Genomic DNA, 27,272 nt, shown 5'->3' with positions numbered 1-27,272 from the left:
TTAAAAAATTCATTATTTATTAGACAGAGGTCAGATATATTACACAATAAAAACAACAGTCCATTGTAGTGGTTATAGTGGTTAAGGTGCCAGGAGTACTTGAGCATCATCCCATTGCCGTCCCTTTTTAAAAATTCCTTATTTATTAGACAGAGCAGAGATATATTGCACACAGTAAAAACAACAGGTAGGTATGCAACATAATATCCTGTCTGGAATGTTAAGTAGTAAATTTAGAACAAAGAAAAGATGATCCAGTATTCTTCTTCGGGAATGGTTGGGAGGTTCTCTGCAGCCCAAGCATGGCCTTTGTAGGACTGCGCTCAGCCGATTATATCAACCAATGAGTGCATCCCATCATGGCTCTGCCTAGCTGTGCAGCTCCAGACACCTAGTTGGACCCAGGCTAGCTGTCAATCTGTTCTAAAACATTTTGACAAATTACATTTATACTAGTATGGTACCACATCACGCCTGTGTCAGAGGAGATATTTCTCTAATTAAGATTTTATCTAATAGACAATGGCTATGCATCTGTTTTCATGGTTTAAACAGTACAAATTTTATTGAGATTATGTCGTTAGCCATGAAGCATTTTACCACCGGAGAACTCTGCTGCGCATTTCGTGATAAATGGCGCAAAAGTACTAAACTCACCTCCCTGCTGGATTAGTCAGTAACACAGAGTTGCGTGTCTCTGTAAGTAGTTTTTAACGTGTGTTTTAATTAACATCTGATGTGACATTTGTCTTTCTTTTTTTTTTTAATAGACTCTCGATGGATTTGTTTTCGTAGTTGCGTCTGACGGAAAAATAATGTACATTTCAGAGACGGCGTCCGTTCATCTAGGTCTCTCGCAGGTAAGATCACGCAGGTTCTAGTAATAAGGCCGCTTTGTTTCTTCAGCAGACTTAACTTGGAGGTAAAATGCTAAGGATGGCCGTCCAAATCTTACTCTCAGGGGCCATTTACCAGGCAGCCTTTCAGGAACATATGAACAGTATTTCTTAATTGACAGCAAAGTGAACTTAAAGTTATTTCCTTAGAGCGGCACACCCGACAAGTGACTGGAGTAACCCTGCTTTTTCCGTGTAAGGATAATTCCAAAGTCAACCCATCATCCAAAAAAGGTGTTCAGAACAAATGGGTTCTACACAATATGCTAGCTAGAATAGTCCACTGCTAAATTAATAGATTGAAAGATACACTAACCGCTAGCCTGCTGTTGTGCCACTTAATATGGATCCTTAAAGGAGGACCCTTCAATATGCATAGGAGGATTATAACCCCATAGGGACGCAGGCAATGTAAACCCCACTTTTATTTTTATATAGGAGTGGTGCATATTTATGGTCCTGGGATTCCTATCTACCCTGGGCCCTTCATGGCTGTCTAAGGTGCCTTATGGTTAATCTTGCTCCGACTATGAGCAGTGCTGTCTTCCACAACATCTTGTACAGGGGTGGGTAATTTGTTAGTAGTACTGGGTACTACTTAGGTGTGTATGTAGCCGAATACTGCTTGTGCTATTTGTGGGTGCTGCAGTTGCTTTGTAGCATTGTATTTTTGTGTATGTGGGCTGTTATATTGCACATTATACATTCATGAATAGTTTGTGGTATTGTCTGTGATACCTATAAATGTGGGCTGTGTACAGGGACTGTGTGACGAGACTGTGCATTGGAGGAGCCTGGTTGCCCGCCTGCTGCCTTTAGACTATGGCCCCATGTTGAAACTCTTGATTTTCCCCTGCAAAGACATGAAAGCCGGGTCATTCGGTACTTGCCCTATTTGAACAGTGATACCCCAGATAGCTATGCCAGGGAGCCCATTCGTATAACGAAAGACTATGTGAAAGACTTTGGCTCCATGGCAATTGAACTGTATGTATGTGATCTGAGCGCCATTCAGTAATAATGTGCGCTCAGATCTGAGCTATCTGGGGATATGTTGAATGTACCTGTTTTATGCAATAGCTGCACACTCACAAAGGACTTTGATCTATCTTTTGAACCACTGGACCAATTTGGATGATTTTGACATATGTTTGTAATTGGAGTATGCTGATTCTGAAAATTTAAAATGTAATGTTTTATGTGAATGTGATGTATACTTTTAAAGTTATGAATAATGTGGAAAAACTTTATTTCTCTGCCTGTGATAATTACATTACCCATTGTGTAAGGTAATTGTATCACAGGCAGCGGGGAGAATTTTGTGTGGGAGTGTCTGAGTGCAGGGGCGTACCTAGAGCATTTGGCACCCGGGGCGGGTCCTATTTTTGGCACCCCCCTGCCCCCCCCCCCCCCCCCAAATTTAAATATAAAAACAACCAATTTTTTTTTTATGTATTTAGCACTACGCAGTGTTTGTGTGTTTGAATGTATGCATGTTTTTGTATGGAGTATATGCGAGTGAATGTAGCGGTGTGTTTGTATGTAGTGTTGGCGTTTGAATGCAAGCATGCATTTGTGTGTTGTGTGGTATTTGAATGCAGTGGTATGGTTATATATAATGGTGGGGTGTGTATGTAGTGTTGACGTTGAAATTCATGAGTGTATTTGTGTGTAGTGTTGGCGAGATTGTTAGATGTCTGCACATATACACATACACGGACATACACACATGCAGATACATATACACAAAACACAGTCACACACAGATACACATTGACACACATGCAGACATCGTGGCGACTCTAGGAACAATATATATGGGGGGGGCACATAAGATACCACAGTCAAAACAGGAGGGGGAGCAGTAAAACTTCTCACTAGGGGATGGGGTAATATGCTGCCATTGGCTGTCTGATGCCAGCATGCTGTGTTCTGCATGCTGGCATCTGACTACACATTTGCATATTATTCACATTAGCCACCCAGATTTCTTGTTGTGGGCTGGCTGACACCTCTTAATTGCAATCTTTGTTTAGCAGATAACTCCTCTATTTGCTATCCTTTGTGGGATTGCCATATTTAAGGACACCAATTAAAGGAACTATCTGCTAAACAGCACCCTCATTTGGTATCTTTAAATATGGAAATCTCACATACGGGCACCAATTCAGGGAATGATCTACTAAACAGATAAAGGATAAAAAAAATGCCCTTTTCTTATTTTCAGTTGTTTAGCAGATAAATCCCTTATTTGTTATCCTTATGTGGGATTGCAATATTTAAGGACAGGAAATAAGGGAGCTATCTACTAAACACATACGCAGAGATACACACAATCACACATAATCACAGATTTACACAAACACAATCACTGACCCACAATCACATACACACACACAAATATTACATACATACACACATTTAATCATTAAGAGGTCCACCCTGCCTCCCTACCTTGCTCTAGAAGGGCTGGAGTGGATCCTCAGTCCCTGGTGGTCAGTGGTTGCTGCTGGGATCTCTGTGCTCTTTCTGCACAGGTCCATCGCACGCCCTGTAATGATGCCGAGGCCGCGATGACATCATATCCTGGCTGCCGGCTCACTGCAGGGCGAAGACCGTCAGACACAGTCACTCACACACAGTTACAGGCACAGTCAAACATGCAGGCAATCACACAGGCAGACAGTCACACATACACACACAGATTCACAGACAGTCACACCCACAATCACAGGCAGACAGTCACACATACACACAACACAGTCACAGGCAGTCACTCACACACACACACAGTCACAGACAGTCACTCACACACACACGCACACACACAGTCACAGACAGTCACTCTCACACACACGCACACACACACACACACAATCACAGGCAGACAGTCACACACAGTCACACAGACAATCACAGTCAGACAGTCACACACACAGTGGCACACACACACACACAGTCACAGACAGTCACACACACAATCAGAGGCAGACAGTCACACATACACACAACATAATCACAGACAGTCACACACACACAATCAAAGACGGTCACAATTAGGGATCGACCGATATTGATTTTTTAGAGCCGATACCGATAAGCTGTGAACTTTCATGCCGATAGCCGATAACTTGCCGATATTCTGTACATTTACCATTTTGAAAAAATAAACTCTTTCTAACGGTAAATGCACAAAATATACATGCCACATGTAGTGGATGAAGTGTATTTAGACAGGGGAGCTGTGTGTGTAGTGGATGCAGTGTGTATTTGTGTAGTGTGTATATATAGTGTATGCAGAGTGTATAGTGAATGCAGTGAGTGTTTGTGTAGTGTGTATATATATATATAGTGAATGCAGAGTGTGTATAGTGAATGCAGAGTGTGTATAGTGAATGCAGAGTGTGTGTATAGTGAATGCAGAGTGTGTTTGTGTAGTGTGTGTATAGTGAATGCAGAGTGTGTGTTTGTGTAGTGTGTGTATAGTGAATGCAGAGTGTGTGTTTGTGTAGTGTGTGTATAGTGAATGCAGAGTGTGTGTTTGTGTAGTGTGTGTATAGTGAATGCAGAGTGTGTGTTTGTGTAGTGTGTATGTATGTAATGCAGTGTGTGTGTATGTATGTAATGCAGTTTGTGTGTGTGTAGTTTGTGTATGTAATGCAGTGTGTGTGTGTAGTTTGTGTATGTAATGCAGTGTGTGTGTGTAGTTTGTGTATGTAATGCAGTGTGTGTGTTTGTGTAGTGTGTATGTATGTAATGCAGTTTGTGTGTGTTTGTGTAGTGTGTATGTATGCAATGCAGTGTGTATGTATGTAATGCAGTGTGTGTGTTTGTGTAGTGTGTATGTATGTAATGCAGTGTGTGTGTGTTTGTGTAGTGTGTATGTATGTTATGCAGTGTGTGTGTGTTTGTGTAGTGTGTATGTATGTAATGCAGTGTGTGTGTGTGTTTGTGTAGTGTGTATGTATGTCATGCAGTGAGTGTGTGTGTGTGTGTGTTTGTGTAGTGATGTAACTTGTGTAAAATGGAGGGGGGGATTTTTTATGTTTATTATAATTTTTTTTATATTTAAATTGTATTGTTTTTGTTTCTTTTAGTCCCCCCCCCACCCCCCCACCTGCTTATTACCAGGGAGGGGGGGATATAGTATTCCCTGGTGGTCCGGTGGCTTGTTAAGTACTGTGGGGCGGCTGGCAGCAAGCGCTAACTTACCCTCCCAGCAGCTCCTCCAGCTCCCCAGTGTAAATCTCGCGTCCCTTAGTGCCGCGCGGAGCGTTGCCATGGTAACCCGTGGCAACGCTCTGCAGCCGCGGGTCTCGCGAGATTTAGACATGGAGCTGCAGGAGCTGCTGGGAGGGTAAGTCAGCGCTTGCTGCCGGCCCCCCCAGGATCGCCGGGCTTGTAATGAGCCTGGCGGTCCTAGGAGGTATTATCGGCAATATCGGTAGCTATATTGGCCGATACCGATATTTCCGAAAATAACGAATATCGGCCGATTATATCGGTAAAACCGATAATCGGTCGATCCCTAGTCACAATCACAGTTACACACTCACAATCACAATTACACACTCACACACAGTCAAAGACAGTCACAATCACAGTTACACACAGCACACACAGTCAAAGACAGTCACAATCACAGTTACACACAGCACACACAGTCAAAGACAGTCACAATCACAGTTACACAGAGCACACACAGTCAAAGACAGTCACAATCACAGTTACACAGAGCACACACAGTCAAAGACAGTCACAATCACAGTTACACACTCACACACAGTCAAAGACAGTCACAATCACAGTTACACACAGCACACACAGTCAAAGACAGTCACAATCACAGTTACACACAGCACACACAGTCAAAGACAGTCACAATCACAGTTACACACTCACACACAGTCAGACAGTCACAATCACAGTTACACACAGCACACACAGTCAGACAGTCACAATCACAGTTACACACAGCACACACAGTCAAAGACAGTCACAATCACAGTTACACACTCACACACAGTCAGACAGTCACAATCACAGTTACACACAGCACACACAGTCAGACAGTCACAATCACAGTTACACACAGCACACACAGTCAGACAGTCACAATCACAGTTACACACAGCACACACAGTCAGACAGTCACAATCACAGTTACACACAGCACACACAGTCAGACAGTCACAATCACAGTTACACACAGCACACACAGTCAGACAGTCACAATCACAGTTACACACAGCACACACAGTCAGACAGTCACAATCACAGTTACACACAGCACACACAGTCAGACAGTCACAATCACAGTTACACACAGCACACACAGTCAGACAGTCACAATCACAGTTACACACTCACACACAGTCAGACAGTCACAATCACAGTTACACACTCACACACAGTCAAAGACAGTCACAATCACAGTTACACACAGCACACACAGTCAGACAGTCACAATCACAGTTACACACAGCACACACAGTCAGACAGTCACAATCACAGTTACACACAGCACACACAGTCAGACAGTCACAATCACAGTTACACACAGCACACACAGTCAGACAGTCACAATCACAGTTACACACAGCACACACAGTCAGACAGTCACAATCACAGTTACACACAGCACACACAGTCAGACAGTCACAATCACAGTTACACACAGCACACACAGTCAGACAGTCACAATCACAGTTACACACTCACACACAGTCAGACAGTCACAATCACAGTTACACACAGCACACACAGTCAGACAGTCACAATCACAGTTACACACTCACACACAGTCAGACAGTCACAATCACAGTTACACACAGCACACACAGTCACAATCACAGTTACACACAGCATACACTCTCTCACTTACAGTAAGATTGGGCTGGAGTAGGAGTGGATTCAGTCCCTCCTGTGCTGTAGTTGGGGAAGCAGGGACCCCTTCCTGCTTCCCCTCTCTCTGTGTGCAGCAGTATGAGGCTGCATTTAGCTCCGCCCCCGCATCCGGCTTGGCTCCGCCCCCACGGCCGTTTTAGCTCCGCCCCCAAATCTCCGTGCAGGTTTCCTGCTTCCAGCCCCTGCTTGTGAGCTGTGTTGGCTGCCCGGCGCCCCTGCTGCTACGGCACCCGGTGCAGCCACACAGCTCACAGAATAGCAAGCCTGGCCAGCCCTGGTGGCACCCCCCTGCCTGATGGCACCCGGGGCGGACCGCCCCCCCCGCCCCCCCCTTAGTACGCCACTGTCTGAGTGTATTGTACGTGTTTATTGGTTGTTTTACAAAAGCCTGTGGGTGGTACTTATGTGTAAGAATGTGTATATAAGAACAATAAACCCACAGCTCTGTCTGTTCCTGCTTGACCCACAAAACAGAGCTTTGTCTTGTTTTTGGGGGGGATTTATTGTATGCTGTTCCAGTTCGACTGCTAGGAGTGTAAACCTATTCGTATGTTTTTTCCTATTTGGCTGTTTACGGCATTCATATGGTTTCCTGTTCAGCAGATTGGTGTCTTTGGTAGCTGCCTGTGTATCTGGAAGGGGAATATCCTCTAAACGGCGCTTAACCCCTTTTATGCCTGGGTGCTGTTACAGACTGCTTGTGGAATTGTGTGTGTGGATGATATGTCACATAGTGTGTTTGGTGTGTGTATGTGTGGGGCTGCTTGTGGTATTGCATGTGAGAGGCTGCTTGTGGGGTTGTGTGCCTGTATGTGGATTGTCAGGGGTGTTGTGTTTGTTGGGACTGTGTGTGTGTTGGTGTGTGGGCTGTTTGTATTATTTGTATGAGGGGAGGCTGCTTCTGCAGCTCTGTGTATATCTTGGAGTGTGCTTGACTTCCCTGGGGTCCAGTGGGGACTGGGCTGGCCAGGAGCTGCTGAGGACTGCTCCACTCCAGGATTCTCGTTCACGAGAGAGTGAATGATGTGTTCTGAGATCACTTTCTCTAAGTGCTACAATGTGTAAATTGAGGGTTGTACCTCACCACCTGCAATCACCACTCGGTTTGCAATAGGGGATCCTGTTTGGCTCTGGCAGCCTTGAGTGCCATAGGTTGCTGACCCCTGTACTAGTATGTTGTTGCTTTCCATGCTTACCCTTTAAGTATGTCCCTATCATAGTGAGTTATGTTAATGCTTCACATTAGCTCATCTCAAAAAGTATTAGGGACCTGAATGTATTCACTAAATAAATTGAAAATCAAACTGAAACGTCAAGCTTTAACTTGTTTTTGCATGATTTTTGCAGTCAGGCTTTCCCTACCATACGTTTAGCTGTTTAGTGAATAAGACATCATGCTCAGACAATAATAGGTGAAGGGCGCATACACTTTAGAAAGTTTTTATGGTGTTTTTGTGGCCTTTCTATAGCAATTCATTGGAAACTCTGCCTTAGTTGTCATTTTTTCCAAAACGCTAACTGATCATTGTTTTCAGTAGATCAGGACGGTGCCCTACAGATGTTAAAAGCAGGGGTGGGCTCTGGAAATCTGTCAGTATTTTACTGCTACAAAGCAATTAACGATGCTTAATGGTTGCTTGTTAATGAGCCCTATGACTGTATGTCGGATGGCAGTGAAAGGGTAAAGTTTGTATCATTTGCTTTTATTTGAAAATATAGAGTTTGGAAAGGTTGCAGGAATAAAAATCTGTGCATCACATCACATTTCTAAACGTAATTATAGTTACAATTCAATAAGGATTTGCAAACGAGAGCATAAAATATGAAATGTCCTTAAATATGCACTCATCATCGTTAGGTTTACAGAGATAAGATTGGAAAGTTATGTATTGATCACAGATTGTACAATTCCATCTGGCAGAACCACCTGGAAATCATTTAAATACATTTTTCTAAGAAAATTATATACGGTAAGAATACCAGATATCAGATCTAGAACTTGTATCTTTTAAAGCGTATTGCTGTTTTAATATATCCAGCTATTTATCACGTTTGTAAGCCTCTTGTCTCGAGTTTAACTCTTCTGCAATAAAATAAATCAGGTTTTCTGCCAGAATCCCATATTACATTTGTGTTTGTTAAGCACAAGCAGAACAATTTATCTTCAGTGTGGGTTAGCTTTTTCTTTATCAATTTGCGAAACAAAAAATTAAAACAGTCTTATAAAAAGTGCTTACAGTTTATATATATATATATATATAAATAAACGAAGGAGGGAGGAAGCTGCACACTCGGTCTCCAATTAAAATCCCAAATTTTACTCTGTCAACCTCCTGCTTCGTTAAGCATGTAAAACATAAAAAAAAAAAAAAAAAATTGTGCGAATTACTATGCCACTGTCTAACTTTTATGAAACCTGAAATACGCTGATGTGGCGTCTGTTGAATTATTGTGTTCATCTGCACAACAAAAATAAAGAATTACAAAAAAAAAAAAAAAATCCCAAATTTTATTCGATATGCATTAAAATAGATCAACGTTTCAGTCCTTTGTCCGGACTTTCCTCAGGATCAAACATAAAAACAAACTACAACAATAACCAAATATATATTTAGACATAAAGTGCATCATAGACTCACCCCAGGTGCTGTGCATTGCCGGCAGCGTCCTACTGGGTCCCGGGTGCATGCGTATTAACATATAATATTTTTGGACTTGATGTAAATGGGCAAATTCTCAGGATGAATGGGAAAGTCTTAGTGTTTGCAGTCTCAGTGTGCAGGTTCTCAGATTAATTGGAAGACTCTCAAGATGAATGGTTCCATTCTAAAGCTCTCAGTTAAGAAATAGATTTTCAAACTCTTGGGGTTCATGCACATTGGGGATAGTGCCCGATTGAGTGGGCAGATTTTCAGCATTTTGGAACGAATGGACAGGATCTCGTGACCTCAGGGAGAGTGGTCAGATACTTAGTGTCTGCAAGAGCATTTGCATGCCAAATAAGTAGATTATTAGGTTCTAATGGTGAATGGGCAGATTCTCAAGGTATATGGGCAGATTCCCAGGGTAAATGGGCAGATTCCCAGGGTGCATGGGCAGATTCCCAGGGTAAATGGGCAGATTCTCAGGGTATTTGGGCAGATTCTCAGGGTAAATCACCAGATTCTCAAGGTATATGGGCAGATTCTCAGGGTAAATTGGCAGATTCCCAGGGTATATGGACAGATTCTCAGGGTAAATTGACAGATTCTTAGGGTATATGTACGGATTCTCAGAGTATATGTGCGGATTCTCAGGGTATGTGGGTGGATTCTCAGGGGTATATGGGCAGATTCTCTGGGTATATGGGTGGATTCTCAGGGTATATGGGCAGATTCTTAGGGTATATGGGTGGATTCTCAGGGTATATGGGCAGATTCTTAGGGTATATGGGCAGATTCTTAGGGTATATGGGCGGATTCTCAGGGTATATGGGCAAATTCTTAGGGTATATGGGCAGATTCGCAGAGTCTCAGGGTAAGACATGATTATTTCAAGATAAATGGGCAGACTGTTAAAGTGTAGTTACACCAAAACACATTATTTTTATATTTTTTACATTCTAGCGGCATTTTCACAGTAATTTTTTCAGGTTCTGCACCAACACCCATCATTTGGTTATTTGACACAATGGGTGAAATCTAGCAATGCATCGATGACATTTTAACTTATAATTTTCTGAAATTTTATTAGATCTATCAAGTTTACAGCTAAGGTCCACCACGTGCCAAAACAAGAAAATCACATCTTTATTATAAAGTTTATATAAAAATAAAACATTAAGAGGACAGTGAGAAAAATATAACTGAATGAGTTCCATAAATGCGAAAACATGAAGATATTTAAATCTGAGGGTATTTAGGAACAGAACTGCCAATGTTACTCCATTGTAATAAATCTGCTGGTTCCACTGGTTTTAAGAGTGACAGCCCCAATATTAGAGTTCTAGACCACTTTTCAAAAAGAAAACGTTTCATAAATAACCCCCAATGTATCATTGCCATCGGGAAGAGGAAGATTGCCCTGTACGAGGCATTGGCGGATCCAGGGGGGGGGCAACGGGGCAATTGCCCCCCCCGAGATTCCCCCCGGCCGGCTAGTGCAGGGCTGGCATTGCCCAAGTGCCAGCCCTGCAATGTGCCTGCGGACCGGGAAGAGAGATCAGTGATCTCCCTCCCCGGTCCGCAAGCACTGTGCTGGCAGCCGGCAGGAGAGTGAGAGAGGACCCGGCAGGAGCTCAGCCTGCAGCTCCTCCGGGTCCTCCTCTCACTAGCATGGAGCGTTGCCGCGGTAACCACGGCAACGCTCCAAATCTCGCGAGAGTGAACTCTAGCCCTGGAGCGCGGGCTAGAGTTCACTCTCCCCACCTGACCACCAGGGAATCACACTGGGACCACCAGGGACGGAGAAATGTCCCCCCTCCTCCTCCTCAATAAAGGTAAGAAGGGAGGGGGGACATAAATATATTCATTTTATTAAATACATTTTTTTTTTATTAAAAAAACCTCCCTTCCCTCCTCCCCCAGTACACACACTGCCCCACAAACACACACTGTCCCCATACACACACTGACCCCTTAAAAACACTGACCCCATAAACACACTGACCCCATACACACACTGACCCCTTAAAAACACTGACCCCATAAACACACTGACCCCATACACACACTGACCCCATAAACACACTGACCCCATAATCACACACTGACCCCATAAACACACTGACCCCATAAACACACTGACCCCATACACACACTGACCCCATAATCACACTGACCCCCATACACACACTGACCCCATACACACACTGACCCCATAAACACACTGACCCCATACACACACTGACCCCATACACACACTGACCCCATAATCACACACTGACCCCATAATCACACTGACCCCATACACACACTGACCCCATACACACACTGACCCCATAAACACACTGACCCCATAATCACACACTGACCCCATACACACACGTCCCCATAATCACACTGACCCCATACACACACTGACCCCATACACACACGTCCCCATAATCACACTGACCCCATACACACACTGACCCCATAAACACACTGACCCATACACACACTGCCCCAAAAACACACACTGACCCCATAAACACACACTGACCCCATAAACACACTGTCCCCATACACACACTGACCCCATAAACACACTGACCCCTTAAAAACACTGACCCCATACACACACTGCCCCACAAACACACACTGTCCCCATACACACACTGTCCCCATAAACACACTGTCCCCATACACACACTGACCCCATAAACACACTGACCCCATAAACACACTGACCCCATAAACACTGTCCCCATACACACACTGACCCCATACACACACTGTCCCCATACACACACTGTCCCCATACACACACTGCCCCCATACACACACTGCCCCCATACACACACTGCCCCCATACACACACTGTCCCCATACACACACTGCCCCCATACACACACTCCCCCACAAACACTGTCCCCATACACACACTGCACACCCATACACACACTCCACACACACACACACAGACACATACAGTGCCGTACACACACTGCTGCCCCCCATACACGCATTGCCCCACACACACGACCCCCCCCATACACACACTGCCCCACACATACATACAGTGCCTCCCCATACATACAGTGCTCCCCATACACACACTGCCCCACAGACATACAGTGCCCCCCATACACACACTGCCACCCTCACACACACACTGCCCCACACATACACTGCCCCCTAACACACACACTGCAACCCTGAAATACACTGCCGCCCTTACGCACTCACACACACTTTACCGCTCACACACACACTGCACCTTTCACACACACCACTTCTCCTATGCCCTATATCCCAGCAGACCCCAGGTAAGTTGTCAAACTGTTCTTAAACGGTATGACTACTTACTCTGGGGTGGGATCCTGGCACTACTGGCACCATAACTACTACACTGAGCTGTAGTGGTTATTGTGCCATGATTATTTATTTAAATAATCTACAAGTGCCCCTCCCGAGATCAGGCTCTGGATCCGCCACTGGTACGAGGTAATGCCCCTAAGCAGGGCCAATTATCTTACTAGTATAATGGTCACAGATCATGGCAGATCTGTAACAATAAATAGAAGGTACGTAAGACTACAACCACTTATACAGTAATTTAATAAATTATTATTATTAATCTTTATGATAAATTGTGTATTTACCACTTTACGAGCTATTAGAGTGCAAGCTTTAGGAGCTATTATATGTTACAACAGGATCCCTGTAAGCGGAATTAGAGTGCAAGCTCTAGGAGCTATTATATGTTAAGGTCAACCTGTTACAACAGTTTCCCTCGAAGCGCAATTAGAGTGCAAGCTTTTAAGACCATTTGATTCTCTTCTTCAGCCATACGTTTATATGTATAACATGGCTGAAGAAGAAACCTATGTAATCCTTAAAGCTCACATCCTACTTAGTTGATACAACTCTCCACTTTTTATACCATCTGTTTACGAAGTATATATTTTTTCCATTTTATCTTTCTTAAACTGGATTAAAAACTTCAGTTCAATATCTGCCAACTTTCTACATGTTCTGCGAAGCAGTAAAACTATACCAAATCCTTTTATTCCATCAGTTCAATCCACACCTTGTCACTTAGATTATGTGATTTTGGTTACTGTGAGGAAACCTAACACTTTACAATTAAATCATTCTGTTTACACTGTATCCTTTATTTCATCTGTCTATAAATGTAGGGACTCCTCTGTGTATGCAATGAATTCTGGCTACAAGGCACCAGCATTTGCGGTATCCATAGGGTGAGGTGCTCAGCATTTTATGGCTTAGGGGTAGATAATGTTGTATCAATACTTTTATTCCTATTCAAGGCATTAAACACTGAAAATATATTTTTGTTGATTTGCTCCTGCAGCTAGAATGTGCTGAGTTTAAAACATGTTTTATAACGTAAAGCGGCACTGTCACCCTCTGGGGACTTTGTTGAATTCGCAAAGTCCCCCCCACGGTGGCTTCGTTGCTGGTGGTCCGGTGGCAGGGGCAGGTAAAGGTGAGATTATTTACCTGAACCTTTCTCTCGCAGGTACCGCCATCTTCCTCTCTCTGCTCCTATTCAGTGATTCAGCGCCAGTAGCCAATATCACCGCTGTGCTGTCGCGCATGCACAAGAGTACAGCATTAAGGTCTATGGGGACAGGTGACGGAGGTTGTGATCGACTCTTACACTTTGCCCTCAGTCAGGTGGAGGAGAAATACAGAGACAAAGTAGTGTTACTATGTCTCTCTTTATCTTTTTACTGGATTGGAAAATCTGTGGCATTCAATGGAAATCTATTTAAAGGGACACTCTAGGGGAGAGCTGAACCCTATATGTTAGTTATTATATCATTAAACTATGCAAATAACTACATTATATAAATTTGAAAATATTAAGATACTCAAATTTTAATGGTCTTTGTTTGCTGTAGTGTCTGCTTTGGGCTGTCTCCTCTTGTTATTTTCTTATCTCATACAGACCATACTCCAGGAAGTTTCCAAGCCGACCCATTAAATAAGGGGGTAAAAAGCAAGCTGTAGTGGTTATGGTGTTTGCAGTGTTTTTCTAAAGCAGGCTTCCCCAAACTCCAGCCCTCCAGATGTTGCTGAACTACAACTTGTAGTTCAGCAACATCTGGAGGGCTGGAGTTTGGGAAAGCCTGGTCTAAAGGAGCACTATATCCTCTCAATGAATGCTATTGTGCCCCTGTTCCTAGCTATATACAGCTCCCCTCTCGGTGTGCAATAAAAACGTATAAAATAAACATTTTACCTACCTTTTTCCAGTGCTGAGGTTCCCTCATCTAATCACCTCTCCGCCTCCTGCAATGTCATCGAGGAAGCGTGGCCTCCTCCAGCCATGCTCAAATCCAATGCTCCTCATAGGGCAGCATTGTTGACCTGATATACATCTAAGCTTCCCCGTAGGAGAGCATTGTATTCAATGGTCCTGCATCACGCATCCGAATTTTACTCTCTCAGTACACCTCCTGTTGCTGTCAGTGTGACAGCCACGAGAAGTTGATTTAACCCTTCAATGTAGCATTGGTAAACAAGACAGGCCTCTTTATATTATATTATTTCCAATTCCTCTATGCAATACCAAATGACAGACTATAACCCTAACTACCCTGGAGGCCCATCACACGAGTACAGGGGAGGGTAAACTGGGTTTTACTTAATTTCATTTCAGCTTTCAATTAATGACCTTGTAAAGCATATTGTGCTGAATGAGTTAACAAGGCTTTGTTATATTAATCTAAAAATATAATAATCTCTCAATGTTATTATTTTCACTAAACTATGTAACCCAAGAGTAGATTACCTAATGGGAAAACCTTAACGATGCACGATCCCCATGGCAGAATGCTTCGCAGCAATTTTTACATTCATTCATTCAGCATAGAATCAGAAGGCATCTAAGAGTTGTTCGGCAATCTGGGAAAATGCAGTCTGAAAAGCCTTTTAAAATTCATATTTCCCTTTAACTAGATTTGAGCTCCAGGCCTATTTGCTTAAACCGGCAGGCAGATTTAAACAATGATGTTTGACTGAATGTCTTGGATCAATATTTAAAAATGGTCTAATATCAAATGTTAAATAAATGGCCTTGATAATTTATGTGCGTTTATCCTTTTCAGTAGTTCTTTCTGATGTAACTCAGCAAATAATATCAATTCTGTGTGTTTAGTTCTTAGTAAAGCAAGCTGGGTGTCTCAGTTCCCCAGACATGAAACACTATAGAGAAGCACTGCTTGTCTCCTTGAGATATGAGGCAATCATTTGATTCCACTCTATGGTGTCTCCTTTTTGGTCCATCAAGAATCAGGGAGACCTCCAGGTACATCTTCCCCTTCCCACAATGCAGATTGTGACAGCTCAGAAATACTACTATTGCTTAACTATACAAGAAGAAAAAAAACTTTAGACTGCACGCGTGTAGGCAGTTTTTTTTTTACAAAAAAAGGGGGAAAAAAGTATCTATTGTCTTTTCAAAATATGGTCGTGCTTGAATTGCCATTCTCATGGTGTTACGTCAAGTCATGCTGGGTTTATTCTACCAATGTGTGAATTATCAGGGATTCACATTGAATTCAAAGTGGATTACAAATTTAAGGCCAGAGTAGTCAAACTACCAGCATAACTGATTTAGAGAATTTTTCTAGTTCGGTTATTTTGCTCTAAAATCTTGAATTCACAGCATTCACACTTTAGTGGATAACAGCGATAGAATGATAATTATTGTTTAACAAAATGCTGGAGAGCTGCGTTTTAGTAGGAAATGATCCACCGCCCATATTACCAGTAAATTTGGAACACCAGGTGCGTGTGTATAGCCAATTTATCTAGTTATGATCTTGTTTTTTTCCCGGTAGGTGGAGCTGACCGGTAATAGTATTTATGAATACATACATCCTTCGGATCACGATGAAATGACAGCCGTTCTCACAGCCCATCAGCCTCTTCATCCACACCTGCTTCAAGGTATTTTCATTACGTGGGTGATTGTATAGTTAGTTTGTGATGCAAAATAAATGACAATAGTGAATTATTAAATACATGGAATTAAAGGTACAGAAATCCATCTAAAGGTATGGGGGTATATGAAATGCAAGAAGCATATTACAGGCATAGGCAACCTTTGGCACTCCAGATGTTGTGGATCCTGATACATCCCCCATAATGCTCTTACACCCATAATGCTGACAAAGCATCATGTGAGGTGTAGTTCAAAACATCTGGAGTGCCAAAGGTTGTCTATCCCTGATATAGGATCTAAAGCATAAAAAAATTAAAAATATTGTGCTGGTTGGCTTATCGGTGCTATCGGACTATGATACATGTGTATTAGAAAACCTCTGTAAAAAGATGAGTTTTGATATGAAGTTTGATCATTGGGTGTGAAAGAGTCAGAGACCGTGTGGCAGTGGTTAAAAATGATACGTATTCATAAATGCCCAAATAATATTATTATTGTAAACTGATCTGCTCTAAGAGTAAGATTTAAAGCCAGCATTTCTGATTAGATACTTAAATTAAAACTGAAATGTGCTACTTGCACAAGTATTCAAACACCTTATATTAATATTTAGTAAATACACTTTTTTTTGCTTTAAAAACGTTCAATCTTGATGTAACTATCTACCAGATTTGTACACTGGCTGGGAGTAATATTTGCCCATTATCTTATTTATTTATTTATTACCCGGTATTACTGGTCTCTTGGCATATTGACACCACGTGGGTGGGTGCTGCTCGTGATCTGCAATTTTCAAAAAGCGACACAGGTTCTCAATAGGATGGAGAGTGGGAAGTTTCCTGGGCCACTGTAGGATAGACATGTTTTTGTTCTTCAGCCATATTGAAGTTATTTTTGGTATCATTATCCTGCTGGAAGGTGAACTTTCTCCCAAGTTCCAGCTGTTTCGCAAACTGTTGAGGTTCTCCTGCAATATTGTCTGGGATTTTGCACCATCCGTTCTAACTTCAGTTCACACAAGATCCCCAGGTCCTGCTAATCAAAAGCTCCCTCACAACCTGATCCTGCCATCACCACCAGTAGTGCTTGTTGAGGTATGGTCAGTGTTTCATTTGTGACACACGTGGCAGTTTGAATTGTGGCCAGGAGCTCTGTCTTGATCCCATCAGGCCACAATACCTTTCAATATCGCCAAGCCAATCTTATGCTTTTTGACAAGCTCCAATCATGCTTTCTTTTGGTAGATTTTGAGTAATGGCTTCCTTCTGGTCACCCTCCCATACAGGCCAGTTTGATTTAGAGCTCTAGAACACAGTCTTAGTCACTGAACTCTATAGGTCCTTAAAGCGACTGAATACCATTCTTGGCTTCCCTCACAAATCACCTTGCCTATGTCATAACAAATGTCTGCTGTCCTAGTATTTCTTAGCAGTTGTACTAACAGTGCAGGCTCTCATTTTTCCAACAAGAAACTCCATTTCATGAAGATGGGCCGGTCACGTTTGCCACGCTTAATCAAACTATGTGACAAGAGTCACATAATAATTGTTGAGCTAAATGTTCTAGCTTGTTCTAGCTGGGTTTTGTTGATTTTCATTTTTACTTTGTTACATAAATGGGGTCATTTTTTATAAATAAGACCATCCTTTATGTGGGCTATTAAAGGAACACTATAGTCACCTAAATTACTTTAGCTAAATAAAGCAGTTTTATTGTATAGATCATTCCCCTGCAATTTCACTGCTCAATTCACTGTCATTTAGGAGTTAAATCACTTTGTTTCTGTTTATGCAGCCCTAGCCACACCTCCCCTGGCTATGATTGACAGAGCCTGCATGAAAAAAACAAAACTGGTTTCACTTTCAAACAGATGTAACTTACCTTAAATAATTCTATCTCAATCTCTAAATTGAACTTTAATCACATACAGGAGGCTCTTGCAGGGTCTAGCAAGCTATTAACATAGCAGGGAATAAGAACATCTTAATTAAACAGAGCTTGCAATAAAGAAAGCCTAAATAGGGCTCTCTTTACAGGAAGTGTTTATGGAAGGCTGTGCAAGTCACATGCAGGGAGGTGTGACTAGGGTTCATAAACAAAGGGATTTAACTCCTAAATGGCAGAGGATTGAGCAGTGAGGCTGCAGGGGCATGTTCTATACACCAAAACTGCTTCATTAAGCTAAAGTTGTTCAGGTGACTATAGTGTCCCTTTAAAGTTAGTAAATATTATTGATAATTCTGCATATTAAGTAAGTATACACGTCTTTGCACAATGCTCACAATGCTTTACTTTCGAATGAAACCGATCAGCCGATAGAGGTTTAACCTTTGTTTGCAACACTTGGTTAGACTTCATTTTATTCTCTTCCTGGAACGACCCTATCATGATTGGATTCACACCACTCCTGGTTACTGAGTTTTCTAGACAGTGTCTGGGAGTTGTGATGTATCCCCCACTTCTGGACAATGAATCCAACACTCCTAACCAGCATATCTAAACACGTGCTGTTTGTTTGCTTTTCATAGATGAGATAGTTCGAGTACTCTACCTCTTTCTGCTCTAGAATGCTCTTCTTGATGGTCACAGCTTTCCTTCAAATCGGCAAGCTGCCCAATGATCCTTATCCAGAGTGAGACTTTTATCCATCCAGGTCTACGATCAATTATTTAATGTCTCACAGGTAGAGGCCAATCATAATTGTATTTCTATTAGGGCAATTGTTTTCAACTGTGTAAACACAGAGCTTCCAGATTAGAGGGGTTGAATATTTTTGCAAACTGATTATTTTTGTTTATTCTTTGTCTTTGTAATATTTTCTTTTAGCATAAAAGCAATGTCATCTTAAAATAATTATATTTGAGTTTAAACGTTCTCATATAAAGTCTCACTCAGAACATTTTTTCAATATGTAGACTATTTAAAGCATTGTTTGGTGCTGGTCATGAGGAGACGTAAGGAAACATAGAATGTGACGGCAGATAAGAACTATTCGGCTGACTAGTCTGCCCAATTTTTTAAATGCCTTCATTAGTCCCTGGCCTTATCTTATAGTTAGGATAGCCTTATACCTATCCCAGGCATGCTTAAACTCCTTTACTGTGTTAACCTCTACCACTTCAGCTGGAAGGCTATTCCATGCATCCACTACCCTCTAAGTAAAGTAATACTTCCTGATATTATTTTTAATCCCTTTGCCCCTCTAAGTTAAGACTATGTCCTCTTGTTGTGGTAGTTTGTCTTTTTTGAAATATAGTCTCCTCCTTTACTGTGTTGATTCCCTTTATGTATTTAAATGTTTATATCATATCCCCCCTGTCTCGTCTTTCCTCCAAGCTATACATGTTAAGATCCTTTAACCTTTCCTTGCCAGCTGTATCCTGTAATCTATGAATCTTCCCTGCTTCCAGAGTAGGACCTGTCTAGGGGGGTCTGCCTTGACATTGGCAGGCAGGCATTCCCTCCAGTGGCCATTGGAGTAACTAAATGACCTCCATTTGTTTAAATATACATAGGGATTAAGGAGAGAGCGCAGGTAACTTTTTTCTTTGGTTTTTACTATATGTATTGTAGCTGATGTGTACTGTGGTCGTTGCTGCCGCCCAGGAGTGATGGGAGTGAGCGCAGGACTTGTCTTTTTGTATATGAACCAGTTTAGTAGCCCTAAAGTATCAATATCCTTCTGGAGATAGGGTCTCCAGTACTGTGTACAATACTCCAAGTGAGGTCTCACCAGTGTTCTGTACAATGGCATGAGCACTTCCCTCTTTCTACTGCTAATACCTCTCCCTATACAACCAAGCATTCTGCCAGCATTTCCTGCTTCTCTATTACATTGTCTGCCTACAATTAAGTAATCTGAAATAATTACTCCTAAATCCCTTTCCTCAGATGTTAAGGTTAGTACTCTATCAAATATTCTGTACTCTGCCCTTGGGTTTTTACGTCCAAGGTGCATTATCTTGCACTTATCCACATTAAATGTCAGCTGCCACAACTCTGACCATTTTTCTAGTTTACCTAAATAATTTGCCATTTGACTTATCCCTCCTGGAACATCAACCCTGTTGCAAATTTTAGTATCATCAGCAAAAAGACACATCTTACCATCAAGACCTTCTGCAATATCACTAATAAAACTATTAAAGAGAATGGGTCCAAATACAGATTCCTGAGGTACCCCACTGGTGACAAGCCCAAGCTTTGAATATACTCCATTGACTACAACCCTTTGTTGCCTGTCACTCAGCCACTGCCTCACCCATTCTACAATATTGGAATCCAAACTCAAAGATTGCAGTTTATTGATAAGCCTTCTATGTGCAACAGTGTCAAAAGCCTTACTGAAATCTAGGTAAGCAATGTCTACTGCACCTCCCTGATCTATTAGTTACCCAATCAAAAAATCAATAAGATTAGTTTGGCATGATCTCCCTGTTGTCTCTGATCTTGAAATCCATGTGTTTTTGATGTTCAACAATCCTATCCTTTAACATGGTTTCCATCACTTTCCCCACTACTGAAGTAAGGCTTACTGGCCTATAGTTGCCCGACTCCTCCCTATTACCTTTTTTGTGAATGGGCACAACATTCGCTAACTTCCAATCTTCTTGGACTACTCCCGTTAACAATGATTGGTTAAATAAATCTGTTAATGGTTTTGCTAGTACCTAGGAAAGAGATGTAAAAAGAGATATCCTAAGGTGAAGGGATAGGTAGCGTTATAATTAGTGACAAGTAGACTTGTGCAAAAATCCCATAAATTAATCAATTTGTCTGAATCCAAATACTTTTAATCCATGCCCGAAAGAAGCAATTCGTTCGGGAAATTATTCATTTTTTGGATGAATCAATCCAATTGGGGGTAAATGAAGAGGAATTTGGATTAGGACGAATAGATTTGTTTATGGATCAAACACATTTTTGCACAAGTCTAGTTGTAAGAACGAATGTTAGACTGCGATGTGAATAGCTCTGTAAGTGACGTACAGTGTGCCAAACTCAAGCTGTAAGTCATTCGCTGAATTTCTTAACATTTCCTTTTGTAAAATTTGAATTAACTTTTTCCCTCAGTGTTGACTTGCAACCGATTCACCACAACATTCTAGTATCAAAGCTTCTACCAATTGCTATCTAAAGGTGATGACTAGATTCTGAGAGATACCGTCATGTTGTAAGGCAGCAGTGTCTAACCAATGAACCCCAGATGTTTGTGACCTACATCTCCTAGGATACAAATTGGAAATATGATTGAAAAACATGTCCGGTGCCATAGGCTTTAGATCACCGTTTTAAGGCAACATTGTAGCTCCTGAAATGTAAAGTAGTAAAGCTTTTCATTGACCTCCTGAGACAGGAACCATCTGCACCTGTGGTCCTAGGATTGTCTAGCGCTGCCTACATTTAGCCGTTTGGCTGCCATGGTGTCCAACACTCTGCCTCTATTGTCACATTGGAAGCGCCATGTTAAGTTTGACTTTGTTTTCCGTGACTAGCTCAATTACTAGGATGTTTTTCTGGTCAAAGTTTATTTTTTATTTTCAAGCATAATACATCAAACCATTGGCTTTGGGTTTTTGGGTTTTTTTTTTCCCCCTCACTCTCTGGATATTCCTTAAAGACGGATTCTTGGACAGATGTGTTAACCATCAAAATACATTCCAGGCGTCAAGCAAGGAAACAGCTGTGTTCTCGCGTGTCAGCTGGCCAAGAGATCTGCTCAGTCGGAGTGATGTGTTTAAATTCTTATCTCTACAGAAGCACTTGTAGCTTGTGCAAACAACACATGTGATGTCATCTTAGAGAGGCTGATTGAAGCCAGCCAGAGCATGCTGTATGGACAGACACTAATACAGAGCAGAGATTAACTGAATGCAGAAATCCTTAATCAAGTGTTTAGGAAAGTATATGTAATATAAAATAATTTCAGGGCACACGCCGACTGGTCTAATTTACTTGACAATCATTTAATAAGAGCATGCTGATGTCTGCGATTCTTAATAGGCAATAGTCAAATTAGCCTGTTTAATCTGCCTTTTAATTGCCATTGTTATTTCACCACTGCATAACTGGAATTATATTTATTTGAAATTGTGTTATTTTCACCCTGTAATTAATGAATTGGCATTTATTTCAGCGTTGCCCGTATAGCAATATTATTTACACAGTTACTTTTTACAATGGATTACTGGCTACGGATATTTTATTACTATTTATAAAGATTTATAAACTGTTACATTTAGGGATTTATTCACTAAACTCTGAATTGTAGCAAATTGTAATGCAAATGACAAAAGTGGTTATTTAATAAAGTCTGGGGCAATTTGGACTGCAAAATCCCGAATGGGCCCCACACATAGTGGTGACAGATAATGGCCCTAATTATAATATTCAAGGGTGGATCTAGTGTCCACCCCAGGTCCCACGCATGGATGACACCTGGAAGCTCTAAATAATTCCCCCACCCAAATTATTGACATGGCCACCACCCCCTTCCATACCCCCAACCTCTCAGTGGTTTGCAGGTCTGGTGCAAGGATTTTTGGCTACATAGACGAAGATGCATTTTACTGCTCACCCCTATACATCTTCACTTGTTGGTCTTTTAATCCTCCTTTTAAATTTCTTACCACCTCTTGTAGTTCTTATCTCTCCTTTTGAATGTCTTACCCCTTTCAGTGTATCTTACTCCCCAGCCCCTTTGTGTATATCTTACTTCCCACAGTACCTTTGTGTGTCTCATAATTTCCCCCAGCCCTCTTGTGTGGCTCTTACTTTCCCCTAGCTGTTTTGTGTTTTTTACTTCCCCAGACCCTTTTTGTGTCTTACTCCACCCAGCCCATTTGTGTGTCTATTACTTCCCTCAGCCACTTTGTGTGTCTCTTACTCCCTCCTAGTACCTTTGTGTCTCCTATTTTCCCTTCCTCCACTCCTCTTTGTGTCTAACCCACACCTTGTCTCTTTCTCTCCTTCCCCTGTCCCTGTGTGTGTCTCTTTCTTCCTTTCCCCAGCCCCTCTGTTTGCCCTTTTGCCCCCCCAGACCTTGTGTGTCTCTTCCCCCTAGCCCCTTTTGTGTGTCTCTTTCTCCCCTTCCCCAGCCCTTCTGCGTGTTTCTTCTCCTTAGCCCTCATCTTTCTTCACTTCCCCAGCCCCTCAGTGTGTCTCTTGCTCCTCTTTATTTATCTTTCTCACCTCCAGCCCCTCTGTTTGCCTTTTTTTGCCCCTCTTTGTGTGTCATTGTCCACAACCCCTCTGTCTGCATTATTGTTCCCACAGCCCCTTTATGTGCCTCTTTGTCTCCCCATCCCTTTGTGGTCTCTCCTCCCTCTCCCCCTTTGCGTGCTAGATTACCTCCTTGTAGTATGGCCAAGCAGACAGTGGTAGAGGATATTCTGTATCCTTTACTTGATCTGACAGGAAGCTGTTTGGCTCTCTCAGCAAGTACTTCCTGTCAGATTAGGTAGAGGATACAGGACAAAGGAGCTGGGGGGGAGGAAGGGGGGAAGAGACACAGTCCGTGGAAGGAGAAAAGGCTCTTGATTTTTGTTTTAGGGGGGGTGCAAGTAGTTGGTCTTGCCTAGGATGCAAAATAGCATTTCACCGGCCCTTTTTATTTCTTAATTTATTTAACTTTTTTCATGTGGTAGCTGGCTATCATTTGCCAGAATCTACATGATTAACCCTGGAAACACTGAGGCTTTTTATTTTAATACCGACATCGAATGTAACTGGGCAATTGTTGCAGATTCACTCGGGCCAACTGAATTCCATCCCTTATTGGATTTATTAAGTATGAAAATTACCAATGCGGTAGGAATTTAATCATTTTGACCAGATTTTGTCCATCTATTAAGTGGATAAGCCTGAAAATCTAGACAAATATAGCTAGACTATGGCAATAGTTGCGTTGGAATGTTTCCTAATCATCAAGTCTGCTCCGCATCATTCAACAAAGGAAATGGTGTTAATTTCTCAGTTATTTGTACAGTGCTAATTTATGTTTTCGGTCTGTAAATACTAATTTAAATGTCATTTATTTATTTTTTGTAATTACACCAATAGCATTATGTAGTTATGTTTTGTTGTACAATTTGGCAGAAAGGTGTAAATACATATTTTTCTTAAAGTGCATTCTGGGTAATCAGTAATTATTGGTATTGAAAGGTTTAAAGGGCTTTGTCTACCAGAAGTTCCAACAGCTTCATAAAAGTGATGATCCAGGGTTTTCAGCCACAATTATGGTCGAATTTTGCTCATTTTACTCGTCCTAGATAACATCGACGCTCGTGGTGCAATACCTTTAATGTAAGCCAGGTTTGGCAGCGCTGCTTAATGGAAAAATGTGATATTCCACACCGTGTTTAGTTAATCTACATCCCCCGGCTGCAATCAGAGAATAAGGAGAATATTAATAATGACAACTATGAACTTCAGAGAACAAAATGGCAGCAGTGAATACAGGAGTCAGCTTTACGTACAAATCTCCACTTAATCCCCCATCAGTGGAAAAAAGTACACTGGATTTAGAGAGCTTCACTTTACAAAAGAAATAACTAATGAAATATACATGTAGAAGAATTTAATCCCGTTATCCCACAAAGTGCTGATTTGTTATAAGGTATCCGGTAACCTAGCTAGGGGGCATAACGAGACGCATGTATAATGAGCACAGACTCAGACAGTCGCTGACCTCACACTGTATAGAGACCTTTCTTAAGGTAACAGCATTCATTATAAGAGCACAGTCAATGTTGGGTGGTGGATATGTGGATGTGATGATGTTGGCCGTGCACAAGACTTGAAAACATTCACCCCTCTGTCTTCCAGCTACCATGGCCAACTTAGACAGATCAGGGCCCCTTGGACTTGCCTTTGTTACGCCCTGTGCCACCAAGACCATTTTCACTAACAGACTGCTATGACTCCAGTGCTTAAGTTAAAAAGCAGGCCCCTCTGTGCGTCTTTGTCCCCCCCAAACCCTCTGTGTGTCTCTTTGTCACCACAGCCCTTCTTTGTGTGTCATTGTCCATGCTCTTTTGTCTGCCTTCTTGTCCACCCCAGCCCCTCTATGTCATTTTTTGTCACCCCATCCCTTCTCACCCCTCTCCCACTTTGCATGCTCGATTACCTCCTTGTAGCGTCCTCAAGTGGACAGCGGTAGGGGAACTTCTGTATCCTTTTCTCGATCTGACAGAAAGCTGTTTGGCACTCCCGGCGAGCACCTCCTGTTGACCGGGTAGAGGATACAGGATAAAAAGGCATGCAAAGGGACGGGGGAGGAGAGACACACAAAGGTGCTGGGGGGAAATGACACCAGGGGCTGGGGAAGGGTAGTGACACACAAAGCTATTAGTTATTGTTTTGGGTAGAGATGCAAGTAGCTGGTCTTGCCTATGACGCAAAAATGGCATATCACCAAAATAGCATATCAGCCGGGGACATGACTGACTTGTGCCCTGTACCCCATAAATGCAGACACCACACTGGGTTTATAGACACCTGATAACCTGAGATTGGTTCACTGGACTGTCCGGGAAAGAGGGTTATACTGAGTGCTAGCTCACCTGCAATGAGAACCAGAAGGCCAGCTTAATACTTTATAGCTGATAAAATGTGACTGTGATGCTTTGTACTGGATCACCTAGTGTAGAGTTCCGTGACATTATTTATAGTTATACCAACTATACCCAGTATATATATGTATTATATATCTGAAATTCTATACGAATATATGTATTATATATCTGAAAGGCTGTCACTGGAGGTTTATCATAGCTTTCCCTTGGGGCTTAGTCCTAACTATAATTCTTGTTTTCTTGAATAAAGTCTGGCTTGTCTACTGCAGCTTGGCCCTTGCTCTCTTAGCCTAATATTGTCATTCTAAGTTTGAAGGTCTAATGAGGAAGACCACTGATTCGTCATTAATCAAAAGGTCGGAGAGGGACTGGTTTTAGATACTGGGAAAGCATAAAAATAAAGCTTAGAATTGTGTGCCCGGACTTTACTTGGAAAGTGTTGAATGTTGGGAGTTTTTATTGCTCCTGTTTGTGAGAGTACCAATTAGAGCATATAAATGAACATGTGCAGTCCCTTTCTGTATCTCCCAAGCTTGTGTCAAACTTGACAAAACCTAAAGCGAGGTTTTCTCTTGCCTCTATGCCTAATGCATTACCAATGAGCTTTCAGTAGATCGACAGCTAGGGTTAATCTGCAGAAGACAAGCCAGACTTTAGGCCCGGGGAGAGCCAGGGTGATTATCAAACTGAAAAATCAATAACGGTTTGACTCAAAGACATTTTGCACCGTACAAATTAATGAGCTGCAGTAGTTATGGTGCTTAAATTATTAATTTAAGGTAACTATACGCTGGCATGAAATAGCAGAATTTTTTTTTTTTTTTAAATTGAATATTGGTTGTTTTACTTAATTTTCAATGCCTTAACATGGAAACCTGAACAATATATTTTGCATTCAGTTTAAATAGATACACTTATCTCCAATATATTAAATCCAGACATCTGTTGTCAATCACAACTGTAACACAGTCCGTTAGCAGGATTTTGTCCAACACATATCAAACCTGTCTGACTGAAAACTTTACTGGTATATCCGCTTCTATTATTCCATCAGAATATGAGATCGAGAGATCATTCTTCCTACGGATGAAATGCGTTCTTGCCAAAAGAAATGCAGGGCTCACATGTAGCGGCTACAAGGTAAGAATCGTCTTTTATTTCTTACTAAGAGTCATTAGGGGATTATTCATTAAACAGCAAACTGCAGTCAGTAGAAAACAGACTTTCTAAATTTAGGCTGAAATATACTGTTTAAATTTGGTCATTTGGAATGCATCTTTTACAACCCATATAGAAA

General features: G+C 41.8%; 1 protein-coding gene across 1 annotated transcript in view; it reads left to right on the top strand.

The window, feature by feature from the left end:
* SIM2 (SIM bHLH transcription factor 2) overlaps positions 1-27,272 on the top strand; it is an 88,799-nt gene that overhangs the window by 39,012 nt on the left and 22,515 nt on the right. Inside the window, exons 4-6 of the mRNA XM_063442548.1 lie at positions 771-860; positions 16,297-16,405; positions 27,030-27,115. Coding sequence (XP_063298618.1) covers positions 771-860; positions 16,297-16,405; positions 27,030-27,115 — 285 coding nt within the window. The remainder of the gene's footprint in view (positions 1-770; positions 861-16,296; positions 16,406-27,029; positions 27,116-27,272) is intronic.

Source organism: Pelobates fuscus, chromosome 1 (genome assembly GCF_036172605.1).
Source record: "Pelobates fuscus isolate aPelFus1 chromosome 1, aPelFus1.pri, whole genome shotgun sequence".
In the NCBI taxonomy this organism is placed as follows: domain Eukaryota; kingdom Metazoa; phylum Chordata; class Amphibia; order Anura; family Pelobatidae; genus Pelobates; species Pelobates fuscus.
This window is presented reverse-complemented; position numbering and strand designations above follow the sequence as displayed.